The 12,438-nt window shown below is 45.0% G+C and overlaps 1 protein-coding gene across 1 annotated transcript; it reads left to right on the plus strand.

Annotated features, from left to right (window-relative positions):
- Positions 1-6,223: 6,223 nt before the first annotated feature.
- On the plus strand, positions 6,224-9,598 carry LOC113032730 (proteinase-activated receptor 4). The gene is made up of 3 exons (XM_080308754.1): positions 6,224-6,255; positions 6,337-7,215; positions 8,827-9,598. The coding sequence occupies exons 1-3, from the start codon at positions 6,224-6,226 to the stop codon at positions 9,083-9,085; spliced, it is 1,170 nt and encodes a 389-aa protein (XP_080164880.1). The 3' UTR covers positions 9,086-9,598.
- Positions 9,599-12,438: the final 2,840 nt, after the last annotated feature.

The raw sequence follows: 12,438 nt of genomic DNA on the forward strand, positions 1-12,438 counted from the left end.
AGCCATATTATAAAAATTACAAAAAAAAAATTGTTTCCACTATTAATAAGCGTAACAGGTTGGACGTGTTATGCTTTGCCACATTACAAAATCTTGCTAAAACATTGAAAAAAGGGTTGATTAAAGAGTGGTACTTACTCGTCTTCTTCTTGAAAGTTTTCCCTCCAAAATATGTTACATCTGGGAGTGTCATGTGACTAAAAGAATAATCAGGTGATGTGTTCTATGGAATTCTTATCAGAGTAACAGGGGTGACAGTTGATTCAGGGACACAACATTTTTTAAAGATTTTAAGTATTAAACATGCATTAATAATAAAAAAGAACATTTGATGAGGAACATTAGAAATAAGCCAATCCAGAAATGATGAAAAATCTAGATTTTTTTTTTTTTTTTAAGTTATATTTGTAACTGAAGTCGAGCAAGCATGACTGGGGACATAGGACTTTAGTGACTTGTGCTAAAATAAAAGTAATTTACTTTTAATGTATTTATCCTGTGTATATATCAATGTGTTCTATGGTAGAGGGGGGTTAAACATACGAGAAAATGGTTTAGAAATAAGCATTAGACAAGTTTTACACTAAATATACCATATTATGTCATTAGGACTCAAATGGCACCGAATAGTAAGAATGACCCTGTAACAGTGCAACGTGAATGAGCAGCAGCAGGCGGTCAGACTGAGCCCCCTGCTGGACACCGTCAGTACATGCAGGTGGGCTCAGTCTGACCGACAGCAGCTCACAGGTGTGTGTGTGGCTTCAGGTAAATCAGACAGGTGGCGCTGCTGGTGCCCTGCTTTGGAGCAGACCTGCTGAAGCGTCATGAGTGTTTGTGATGAGATCAGTCGTCCTGAAATATCTCACTCCTGTATAAACTCTTACCTGTGCATGTAAATGCAGTACATGAGGTTGTTTTAGTGACCTGAGAGCCACTGATTCCTTTCAGAGCAGCTAAAGTCCAGTTTGCTCTTTTGCAGGTGACCTTTGACCCTTCTCAGGTTTTATTCTGTGCAGTGTTGTCGTCTTTTCTTCTTGCTCTGAATTTTTAATTTTCTTCAAGCTCCTGCTTTATGATTCCTTCCAGATGTTCCTGCTGTGCTCTGCAGGGCACACAGAGGCCATCTGAGCCTGAGCTCGTGTGGAGCATCAGACATGAACAACGCCCTAAACTTCTGCATCAGCCACAGACGGGAAGTCTGCTTATCAGCTGCTAACCGCTCGGGAAGATGGAGATAGTTTCTCACTAGTTAGTTTCTGAGGACTGAAGCAGAGCTGCACGTCTGAGTGTGACGTCAGTGTGAGGCCAGGTGAGAGCAGTGCAGGTAAGCCTCATCATGTTTTACAGGTTTTGTTGTTTATTCAGTTTTGTTTTTGATTTTCAGTTTTCAGAGTTTCTTGTTTCAGTTTTTTAATGTATTTTTTCTTTTCGCAGTAAAAGTGGAAAATGCTTCAGAGTAGAAACGCAGCTTGCCCCGCTGAGCTCTGATTGGGTGTGGGTTGTGGAGAGGATGGCGGGGAGGTAGTAGGAAGCAGGTACGTCAGGACTTCTATACTTCTGAGGACATAACAGTTTTTAAAAGTCTACAAACAAAACCAGCTAGCCTGAAGTGAGAAGAGGAAGACACGCACGGGTCCTCACAGAGGCACACATACCAGACACAGACACACACTTGGATTGCATCACCAGGGGAGGGGACAGCACAGCAGCTCTGAGATCAGACAGAACGCCTCAGACCACAGACGGGACTACTGCTGACAGCATTACTACCAATACTACCAGTACCGCTGATACTGGGAGAGAGTACTGTCAGTACTAGTCTGAGGTGAGCTGAAAAACATCTGCTGCAGCTGTGACTCAGTGAAGAAGAAGAAGAAAAACAATGAGGGGGCTCACTGGGACTCTCCTGCTCTTCGTCTGCCTGCTGGCGTTCGTCTGTAGCGTCTCTCCTCTTCTTCCTCACCCCACAGATGAATGTCCTTTTATGGCCATCCATGAGTCTTCTTCTCTTCTTCCCGTGAACGCGTAGGCAGGCTGACAGTTTTTACTGGCAGCTTTCTGAACCTGAGGGCATTTAAACAGAGTGAGGATGCACAGTGTTTACAGAGGGAAGCAGTGCCTCCTCCTCAGGGTCGATCATTTACTGACACTTTAGACAGCAGAGAAAAAACATGTACAAACTTAAAAGTCTGAAAATACTTTGTGTGCATTTGAAGACACTTTTATAAAATTCACATGTTTAATCAAACCTCTCAAATTAAACTGAATTAGAATACTTTATTGATCCCCAGGGGAGGTCATCAGACATGGAGAGACACCTGCTGTGTTTATTAAATGACCTTCAGTTAGGACCGGCTGTATATGTGTGTAATACCAATACCAATCAATGTCTGTGAAGGTTCTCAGTCATCCAGGTCATCGTAGTCAAAGGAGCTTGCAAAGAAAAGCGTCTGGACTTCTTTAAGTTACTTGAAGACGTTTCACCTCTCATCCGAGAAGCTTCTTCAGTTCTAAGGTCAAATGGTGGGGAGTCCCAGATATAAACCTAGTGGGAGTAACCTCCCACAGAGGGACAAAAGGACCTCCTGATGATCCTCTAATCGCCTGAGCCAAGGTGTGAAACTGGGTGTGGGTCCCAATCAGCCAGAGTTTCGGGTGTGTTCATTGTGAAACCTGGCCCCACCTTATCATGCGAATTCCTGAGGTCAGATGGCCCAGGATGTGAGTGGGCGTTAAGGCGTCTGGGGAGGGAACTCAAAACTGGATTATAGATGGCATAGTTGGTGTCGTAAACCACCGCCTCTGTTCAATCAATGTAAACTTTATTTAAATAATTACTTTTTACAGACACAAGCTGTGCCCCAATTCCGAGGCCACATCCTCCTGAGGACCCAGCCTTCACGGTCTACGTGGGCCGGGTCCTCCGAACATCGAGAGCACCGAAAGTGAGCGGCTGTGAAATGGGACAGTCTAGGTTTACGGCACCACTGCCTCGGAGGAGTTTAATAAACTCAGCCGTCTGCTCCTTGCTAGCTAAGATATAACAGGACACTGGAGTAAGGTCTTCTGTGATATCAGTTTTCTGTTTGACGTTTATTCAGCTGTGTGAAAACTATAACTTTAATCTCAGCCAAACCGATTTACTCAGGAACAAATAAAACACTGAAAAAAGTCAAACAATAACATTTTTAAGTCATCTGAGTGACTTGTATATCATATCATGTTTAACCTGAGTAGCCAAAGACTGCAGGGGTCTGAAAACGATGTGCCCTATGGAGCGGGTGGGTAACAGACGTCTCAGAAAACATCGGAGCACTTTTACAAATATGTGATATCTTGATAAACCGAGCAGATATTTGAAGTTTACACAGCTACATTCTCGCCTGGAAATATGTTAAAAGTTTATTTTGTGACCCAGAAAGAGTAATAAGAGTAATATTAAAACTAAGCTGAAAAACAGGAAAACTGGAATTGGCTGGGCCGCGCTATCAATTCTGGGATACACTGGGCCACGAAGGATACATCCAACAATCATTAATCAATAATCATATTGTAAATGTCTCTGAAGTTACAGGCTTGTCCAAGATCAATTATAGTCTGTCTGAACCTGCATGTGATCATGTGCTGATGCAGAACACGGTTCTATTTTGGTGATGAGTCTCTGGAAACACAGAACACACCTGAACACCTGTTCAACCAATCACATTGACTTTACTCTGACCTGATCTCCAGGTCTCCTTCATCAGCCTGTGGGACAGGAAGCTTTAACGTTCCCATGGATCCAGTTTAAAGTCTTACAGCTCTAATGTGGAAATAAACATTAGAAATAAACAGCAGCACTGAGCGCGCTCAGACACAAAATCATCCATTCAAATCGTGGTTTAACATTAATTACTGTTAGAGTTTTATGGTTTTTATAGATTTCATCTGACAACATCTCTGATTGGTTTGAGTAGCTGGAAGCTGTCCTGAACTTTGTTTGTGGTCACACCCCTCTGGTTTCTCTGTGACGGTGGGTTGTCTGGACTGCTGATCACAAGGCATCAACAACCCCCCCTCACTAGCCCTCTCTGTGCAAACACATCCACTTCCCCTTGACTGAAGCTTTGTGGAAACCTTTATGGAAAATGAATGTGCATGTAAAGTACCAACACAGTTCACTCATAACTTTTTGTGTCTTTGTACACTGTAATAACAAAATCCCACAGCTCACCATTTGGGATGTAAAAGGTTAGCGTTCATCCAAAGTAAAGTGGGTCTTTAACAGACAGGTGAGATACAGAGGTCTGCAGAGAGAAGGAAGTTCCTGCTGAACAGAAACACAGAGCACTCTGTTAGCTGTCCAGTTTTATCTCAAAGGAAGCAGGAAGTGCAGCTAACAGGACACGACAAGCTCCAAAAAGTCTTTTTAAAAGAGGTCTTGGCACTCGGCAGCCATCTTGGAATGAACTTGGGCAGTATGCCACCGTTCAGTGATGATGGTTCTCGCAGGAGCAACATGACCTTTCTGTGTAACATTGTTAAATCTTTGAGCACAAACAGAAAATCTGATACTGGTGCCCAGCCACGCTGGGCGAAGTTGCCGTAGATGATTCAGGCTGATCATGAAGTTTCCCAAAGTATGAACAACAACTCAGCAAGTCAGACAAACTCAGGGACCCAACACAGGAAGTTTAGCTTTTAGCCACAACTGACTCATACTCAAAGGAGCTTGGAAAGAAAAGCGTCTGGACTTCTTTAAGTTACTTGAAGACGTTTCACCTCTCATCCGAGAAGCTTCTTCAGTTCTAAGGTCAAATGGTGGAGAGTCCCAGATATAAACCTAGTGGGAGTATCCCCCCACAGGGGGACAAAAGGACCCCCTGATGATCCTCTAATCGCCTGAGCCAAGGTGTGAAACTGGGTGTGGGTCCCAATCAGCCAGAGTTTCGGGTGAGTTCATTGTGAAACCTGGCCCCACCTTATCATGCATACCTTCGCATGATAGGTCCGGGGACACAAAGGCCAGACACCACATGGAGCCGTACATGTTGCCGTAAAAGATCGCCATGACAAAGCGGCAGAAGGGCTCGCCGAGCTCCCAGTTGTTCCCCCGGAAGTGGTAGACGATCCGAAATGGCAACGCCATGAGTAGCAGGCAGTCGGCCACCGTCAGATTGATGAGCAGCGTGGTGGACGGCAGCTGTTTGGTCCGGAACACCAGAACCCAGAGAGCCAGCAAGTTGGAGGGCAGACCGACCACAAAGGCGAACAGGTAGAGGATGGGCAGGTACAGGTTGGTGGCTGGAGCCTGGATCTCCTTCAGCTGCTTTTCCTTCAGAGTTGTCCCATTACAGGTAGGACTGAGCCGGAAGGTCCGCAGACCTGCAGGGACACGACACACATCAGAGCGTAACAGGTCTCCCCTTAACCCGCTAAAACTGATGGGAGTGCGGGCACTCCCATTGGTTTTAGGTCAAACTTTAACCATTTAACCACTGGCTCAATTGCAAAATTCCAACTGTTCCTGAAAGCAGCAACTCTGCGCTTGCATTGCAAGTCGCAACATCCAAATCTTGGCAAATAACACAGAAAACAACAAAAACAAAACAATTTTAAAAAGATGGTAAAAAGAACTCAAGAACCCAGATGACTGATAAAATGTCTACAGCTCCATCACACTCACTCACTCTCTCTTCTCTCAGCCAACCTCTGTCTTTGCAGGGTTGCCTGAGGGTACCGTAATGACTCCAACTTTACTGAAAAAGCGAAGAGTCGCTGCTTTCAGGAACAGCTGGAATTCTTTCAATTGAGTTACAGATATTTAAAAAAAAAAAAACACCTGTCCGATGGCAGCGACAGGTTAGGCTTTGGAGCAGGAGTGGGGAAGCTTCTCGGATGAGAGGTGAAACATCTTCAAGTAACTTAAAGAAGTCCAGACGCTTTTCTTTGCAAGCTCCTTTGACTACGATGACCTGGATGACTGAGAAGCTTCACAGACAACTGACTCATAGCAGCGACTCTTCGCTTTTTCAGTAAAGTTGGAGTCATTACGGTACCCTCAGGCAACCCTGCAAAGACAGAGGTTGGCTGAGAGAAGAGAGAGTGAGTGAGTGTGATGGAGCTGTAGACATTTTATCAGTCATCTGGGTTCTTGAGTTCTTTTTACCATCTTTTTAAAATTGTTTTGTTTTTGTTGTTTTCTGTGTTATTTGCCAAGATTTGGATGTTGCGACTTGCAATGCAAGCGCAGAGTTGCTGCTTTCAGGAACAGTTGGAATTTTGCAATTGAGCCAGTGGTTAAATGGTTAAAGTTTGACCTAAAACCAATGGGAGTGCCCGCACTCCCATCAGTTTTAGCGGGTTAAGGGGAGACCTGTTACGCTCTGATGTGTGTCGTGTCCCCGCAGGTCTGCGGACCTTCCGGCTCAGTCCTACCTGTAATGGGACAACTCTGAAGGAAAAGCAGCTGAAGGAGATCCAGGCTCCAGCCACCAACCTGTACCTGCCCATCCTCTACCTGTTCGCCTTTGTGGTCAGTCTGCCCTCCAACTTGCTGGCTCTCTGGGTTCTGGTGTTCCGGACCAAACAGCTGCCGTCCACCACGCTGCTCATCAATCTGACGGTGGCCGACTGCCTGCTACTCATGGCGTTGCCATTTCGGATCGTCTACCACTTCCGGGGGAACAACTGGGAGCTCGGCGAGCCCTTCTGCCGCTTTGTCATGGCGATCTTTTACGGCAACATGTACGGCTCCATGTGGTGTCTGGCCTTTGTGTCCCTGGACCGATACATCGCTTTGGTCCATCCATTTCGCGCCAGGACTCTGCGCAGCCAGCAGGTGTCTCTGTGTATGTCACTGGTGGTGTGGACAGTGGTTCTGGTTGCCATGCTGCCACTGCTGCTGTCACGGCAGACCTACGAAGTCAGCACGCTGCAGATCACCACTTGCCACGATGCGCTTCCAGAGGATGAGCATGAGAACTACTTCTTGCCGTATTTCGCCACCCTGTTCGCCACCTGCTTCCTGCTACCCTTAGCCATCGTCCTGTACTGCCACAGCACTGTGTTGGCAACCTTGCTGGCCGGGGGAAAATTCTACGGTCACGCCATCCGGGTGACGGTACTGGTGCTGCTGGTCTTCATCGTGTTTCTGCTGCCGAGCAACATCCTCCTCCTCCTCACCTATGCTGACAGCTCACTGGACGGAGATGGAGAGGACCTCTACATGCCCTACAGTGGAGCAAAAAAGTATTTAGTCAGCCACCGATTGTGCAAGTTCCCCCACTTAAAATGATGACAGAGGTCAGTAATTTGCACCAGAGGTACACTTCAACTGTGAGAGACAGAATGTGAAAAAAAAAAATCCATGAATCCACATGGTAGGATTTGTAAAGAATTTATTCGTAAATTAGGGTGGAAAATAAGTATTTGGTCACCTCAAACAAGGAAAATCTCTGGCTCTCACAGACCTGTAACGTCTTCTGTAAGAAGCTTTTCTGTCCCCCACTCGTTACCTGTATGAATGGCACCTGTTTGAACTCATCATTTGTATAAAAGACACCTGTCCACAGCCTCAAACAGTCAGACTCCAAACTCCGCCATGGCCAAGACCAAAGAGCTTTCGAAGGACACCAGGAAAAGTATTGTAGACCTGCACCAGACTGGGAAGAGTGAATCTACAATAGGCAAGCAGCTTGGTGTGAAAAAATCAACTGTGGGAGCAATCATCAGAAAATGGAAGACATACAAGACCACTGATAATCTCCCTCGATCTGGGGCTCCATGCAAGATCTCATCCCGTGGGGTCAAAATGATCATGAGAACGGTGAGCAAAGATCCCAGAACCACACGGGGGGACCTGGTGAATGACCTGCAGAGAGCTGGGACCAAAGTAACAAAGGTCACCATCAGTAACACACTACAACGGCAGGGAATCAAATCCCGCAGTGCCAGACGTGTTCCGCTGCTGAAGCCAGTGCATGTCCAGGCCCGTCTGAAGTTTGCCACAGAGCACATGGATGATACAGCAGAGGATTGGGAGAATGTCATGTGGTCAGATGAAACCAAAGTAGAACTTTTTGGTATAAACTCAACTCGTCGTGTTTGGAGGACGAAGAATACTGAGTTGCATCCCAAGAACACCATACCTACTGTGAAGCATGGGGGTGGAAACATCATGCTATGGGGCTGTTTTTCTGCCAAGGGGACAGGACGACTGATCCGTGTTAAGGACAGAATGAATGGGGCCATGTATGGTGAGATTTTGAGCCAAAACCTCCTTCCATCAGTGAGAACTTTGAAGATGAAACGAGGCTGGGTCTTCCAACATGACAATGATCCAAAACACACCGCCCGGGCAACAAAGGAGTGGCTCCGTAAGAAGCATTTGAAAGTCCTGGAGTGGCCTAGCCAGTCTCCAGACCTCAACCCCATAGAAAATCTGTGGCGGGAGTTGAAAGTCCGTGTTGCTCGGCGACAGCCCCAAAACATCACTGCTCTCGAGAAGATCTGCATGGAGGAATGGGCCAAAATACCAGCTACTGTGTGTGCAAACCTGGTAAAGACCTATAGTAAACGTTTGACCTCTGTTATTGCCAACAAAGGTTATGTTACAAAGTATTGAGTTGTATTTTTGTTATTGACCAAATACTTATTTTCCACCCTGATTTACGAATAAATTCTTTACAAATCCTACCATGTGGATTCATGGATTTTTTTTTTTTCACATTCTGTCTCTCACAGTTGAAGTGTACCTCTGGTGCAAATTACTGACCTCTGTCATCATTTTAAGTGGGGGAACTTGCACAATCGGTGGCTGACTAAATACTTTTTTGCCCCACTGTACATGGTGAGCTTGGCGGTGAGCACCTTCAACAGCTGCATCGTCCCGTTCATTATCTACTACGTGTCCACGGAGTTCCGGCAAAAGGCCAACACAGCACTTTGTGCTGCCACTGCGATTCTGAGGATAAAACATACTCTCTGGTCAAGAATATGTCATCTTTATCATCAGGCCCAAGGTCAAAGGTCACCCTGCTGTCCATGTCCAGTCGACAGAGGCCACCTGAGATGCCATGCAGCTCCCAGGAGAACAGAGTAACGGACACCTGACTGCAGGCTGTCACGCAAATGTCTTCAAATTGTTGGACTGCTCATTTAAATGGGGAACTACGGTATATTGATCTCTTATTGGCTCTGATCACGTCAGATGATGTCACATGTTTAATGATTTTTTTTTTTCACTAGGACCAATTCTGTTTACATTATACATGCTTCCCTTAGGCAGTATCATTAGAAGACATAGCATACATTTTCACTGCTATGCAGATGACACCCAGCTCTATCTGTCCATGAAGCCAGATAACACGCACCAATTAGTTAAACTGCAGGAATGCCTTAAAGACATAAAGACCTGGATGGCCGCTAACTTTCTGCTTCTTAATTTAGATCAAACTGAGGTTACTGTACTTGGCCCTGAAAATGTTAGAAATATGTTATGTAACCCGATTCTTACTCTGGATGGCATTACCTTGGCCTCCAGTAACACTGTGAGGAACCTTTGAGTCATTTTTGACCAGGACATGTCCTTCAATGCACATATTAAACAAATATGTAAGACTGCTTTCTTCAATTTGTGCAACATCTCTAAAATTAGAATTATCCTGTCTCAGAGTGATGCTGAAAAACTAGTTCATGCATTTATTACTTCCAGGCTGGACGACTGTAATTCATTATTATCAGGAAGTCCTAAAAACTCCCTGAAAATCCTTCAGTTAATCCAAAATGCTGCAGCAAGATAACCCTGATAACCCTCAGGTCAGTGGCTCCAAGTTTGAGATGAGATAGCCTTTATTTGTCAGTTGCAGGTCTTTTGCCCACAACCGAGATGACAGACCTTGCCGACCGTACATACAATACACAAACATCACATTGGGGAGACAGGTCAGGCTAGGTAGCAAGGGGGAAAAAAACATCGAAATGTGTAACACAAAAGAATAATACAGGAATGCACAGGTATCAACACACCATAACACAATAAACACGGACAAGCAACATGGGAAAGAGTTCCAGTGTGTACATCTGATCTGGGACTGCTGCAATCTTCGACTGCGCCTCCAGCTGACCCGATATCCACATCAGAGGGGAGGTAAGCGTTGGAGGTGGTGTTGGATCCGGGGTAGGGAGGGTGATGCGTCAGTGAGTGCTTATCAGTGTATATGTATGTGTGTGCGTGTCCATAGTTCAGCTGAGACAGTGTCCTTCACCCTGCCAGGCTAAGTAAACAGTCTTCCAGCCAACCCAGGTGGCCTTGCATGGAATGGGAAGGAACAGTCTAAACACAGTCATTATCAGGGAGTTTTTGTTCAGCTCCAGCCTTGAGCCCACGGCTGGCACCGAAGGGGTAGCTGGATTATGATAGTCATTTTTCTTTTGTGACAACTCATGAGAATTTCAAAGCTGTTCTTTAACACTCCGACACTGGTCTCTGAATCTTCCGTTGGAGAACTGCGAGCTTCCCCATGTTGGTATCAAACTTGCGCTCCGTGGTCTTGTCATTCTTTTGCTCAGAGACCCGATTCTGAGAACTCACGACCGCAGTCAGCTGTTCCACGATGTAATCAAACTTTCGCTCAAAGGTGTTATTCTGAGCAGGCCTCTCCTTGATGTAACCCAATATATGTTCAGAGGTGTTATTCTGAGTATTCACTGCAGCTGTAAGCATCTCCAAGATCTTAATCATGCTGCCTTCAGTGAGCCTTTTCTGAGAAGTCGCGCCTTGTCCCATCGTTTCAATCCCAGCGGGCAGCCTTGTGGGGGTTTGAACAGCCGGTTCCGCTTTCTTAATTCTTCGATAAGCCAGGGCCAAGCCAGCTCCGATCAGCAAGAACCCTGTTAACATGGTTTTGAATAGGTGGATATCTTCAGCGTCCTCGATCGACAGTCCCGCCAGGCACACGATCCTCCATTTCTGCCACCCGTCCATCGTGTATCCGGCAGGGAAAGTCCCTGCAGGGCACTCTGGCTCTCCCGAGCCCAGACTTCTCGTTGAGAAAAGAGTGTCAATAGCATTCAGAGACCAGTTGATCAAATCCATAATTCTCTTTAGGTTTTAGAAACAGACAGTGTTCCAGGGAAAGTAATACAAAAAACACGAGACTAGACAAGGACATAAGAACTAAGCAGGGAAGATAAGGGAGAGGAGAGGAGAAAAAGTGCGTCCGCCTCCTCCGAGAACCAAAAGCAAAAATTTTATGGCCCGTATACATTTTTATTGGCTTGTGGAAAAAAAGCTTGTATTTTTTCATTTTTAAATGTTAATGCAATTTAATTACTACAATATTTTATATTATTTCACTTTCAATCTGGAAAATGTTATGAAGGCCGTGAAATAAACATGGTCTGGTACACCCCACGCCCCCCTTCAGAGTCACCTCTGTTTGTTGCAGATATGGCCTCCATGTAGAAAAGGACGTCAGAGTTTGTTGATCAGGTGTTTTGATGAAGGGCTCCTGCTCATACAAGCCAACCCTTCCAATTTTTCTGGGAGAATTTCAGTGCCCCTCCCGAAAATTTCCATTCTCCCGATTTTCCACCCGGACAACAAAATTGAAAAACCATATTGCAGAATTCATAGCGCGGCCCAGCCAATTTCGGTTTCCAACAATGGTGGCAGCTACTTAGTTTTAATATTACTCTTATTGCTCTTTCTGGGTCGCAAAATAAACTTTTAACATATTTTCAGGCAAGAATGTAACTGTGTAAACTTCAAATATCTGAGCCGATGAGAACAGCAAACTCCCGGCACATCGTTTTCAAACCCCCGCGGTCTTTGGCTATCAGGTTAAACATGATATATAAGTCACTTTGATAACTTCAAAATGTTATTGTTTGGCTTTTTTCAGTTTTTATTTGTTCGTGAGTAAATCAGTTTGGCTGAGATAAGTTATTAGATTAGATTAAATTAAATTAAACTTTATTAATCCCTTGGGAGGGTTCCTCCGGGTGTTTTTACACAGCTGAATAAACGTCAAACAGAAAACTGATTAAACAGAAGTGTGAGACGGCCAAAAATTTACGCCAGCGTCTGGTTATATTTTCGATATATTTCGATATATATATATATATATACCACCCCCCAGCAGCCCTTTTGAATGTCTCCCTAATTCTGAGGTCTCAAGGTTGGCAAGAATGCTCCTGCTTGCCTTTCCAGTAAAGGTTTTATTGGCGGTTAAAGGAACAGTGCATGAGTTCAAAGTCTCACTCATGGCTCCACCTCCTTCATGGTGTGTAAACAGACTGTTCATATACTGTGCGTAGCTTGTAGTTATAGCATATTCATAACATACCTTCATACCCTGTACACTGTAACATAGATCCATATTCTGTAATATATCTGTATTATTGCTGAAGCACTTTCTGGATGGATGCAAACTGCATTTGGTTGCCTTACTT

The sequence above is a fragment of the Astatotilapia calliptera genome, chromosome 2 (genome assembly GCF_964374335.1).
Source record: "Astatotilapia calliptera chromosome 2, fAstCal68.1, whole genome shotgun sequence".
Taxonomy (NCBI): Eukaryota; Metazoa; Chordata; class Actinopteri; order Cichliformes; family Cichlidae; genus Astatotilapia; species Astatotilapia calliptera.

Excerpts from the sequence above, each read along its gene's own strand:
- LOC113032730 (XM_080308754.1), top strand. The coding sequence starts at position 6,224 with ATGCAAGCGCAGAGTTGCTGCTTTCAGGAACA. Across the intron at positions 6,256-6,336 it reads AGTTGCTGCTTTCAGGAACA|TTTTAGCGGGTTAAGGGGAG; the intron begins GTTGGAATTTTG and ends CACTCCCATCAG. Across the intron at positions 7,216-8,826 it reads GGAGAGGACCTCTACATGCC|GTACATGGTGAGCTTGGCGG; the intron begins CTACAGTGGAGC and ends TTTTGCCCCACT.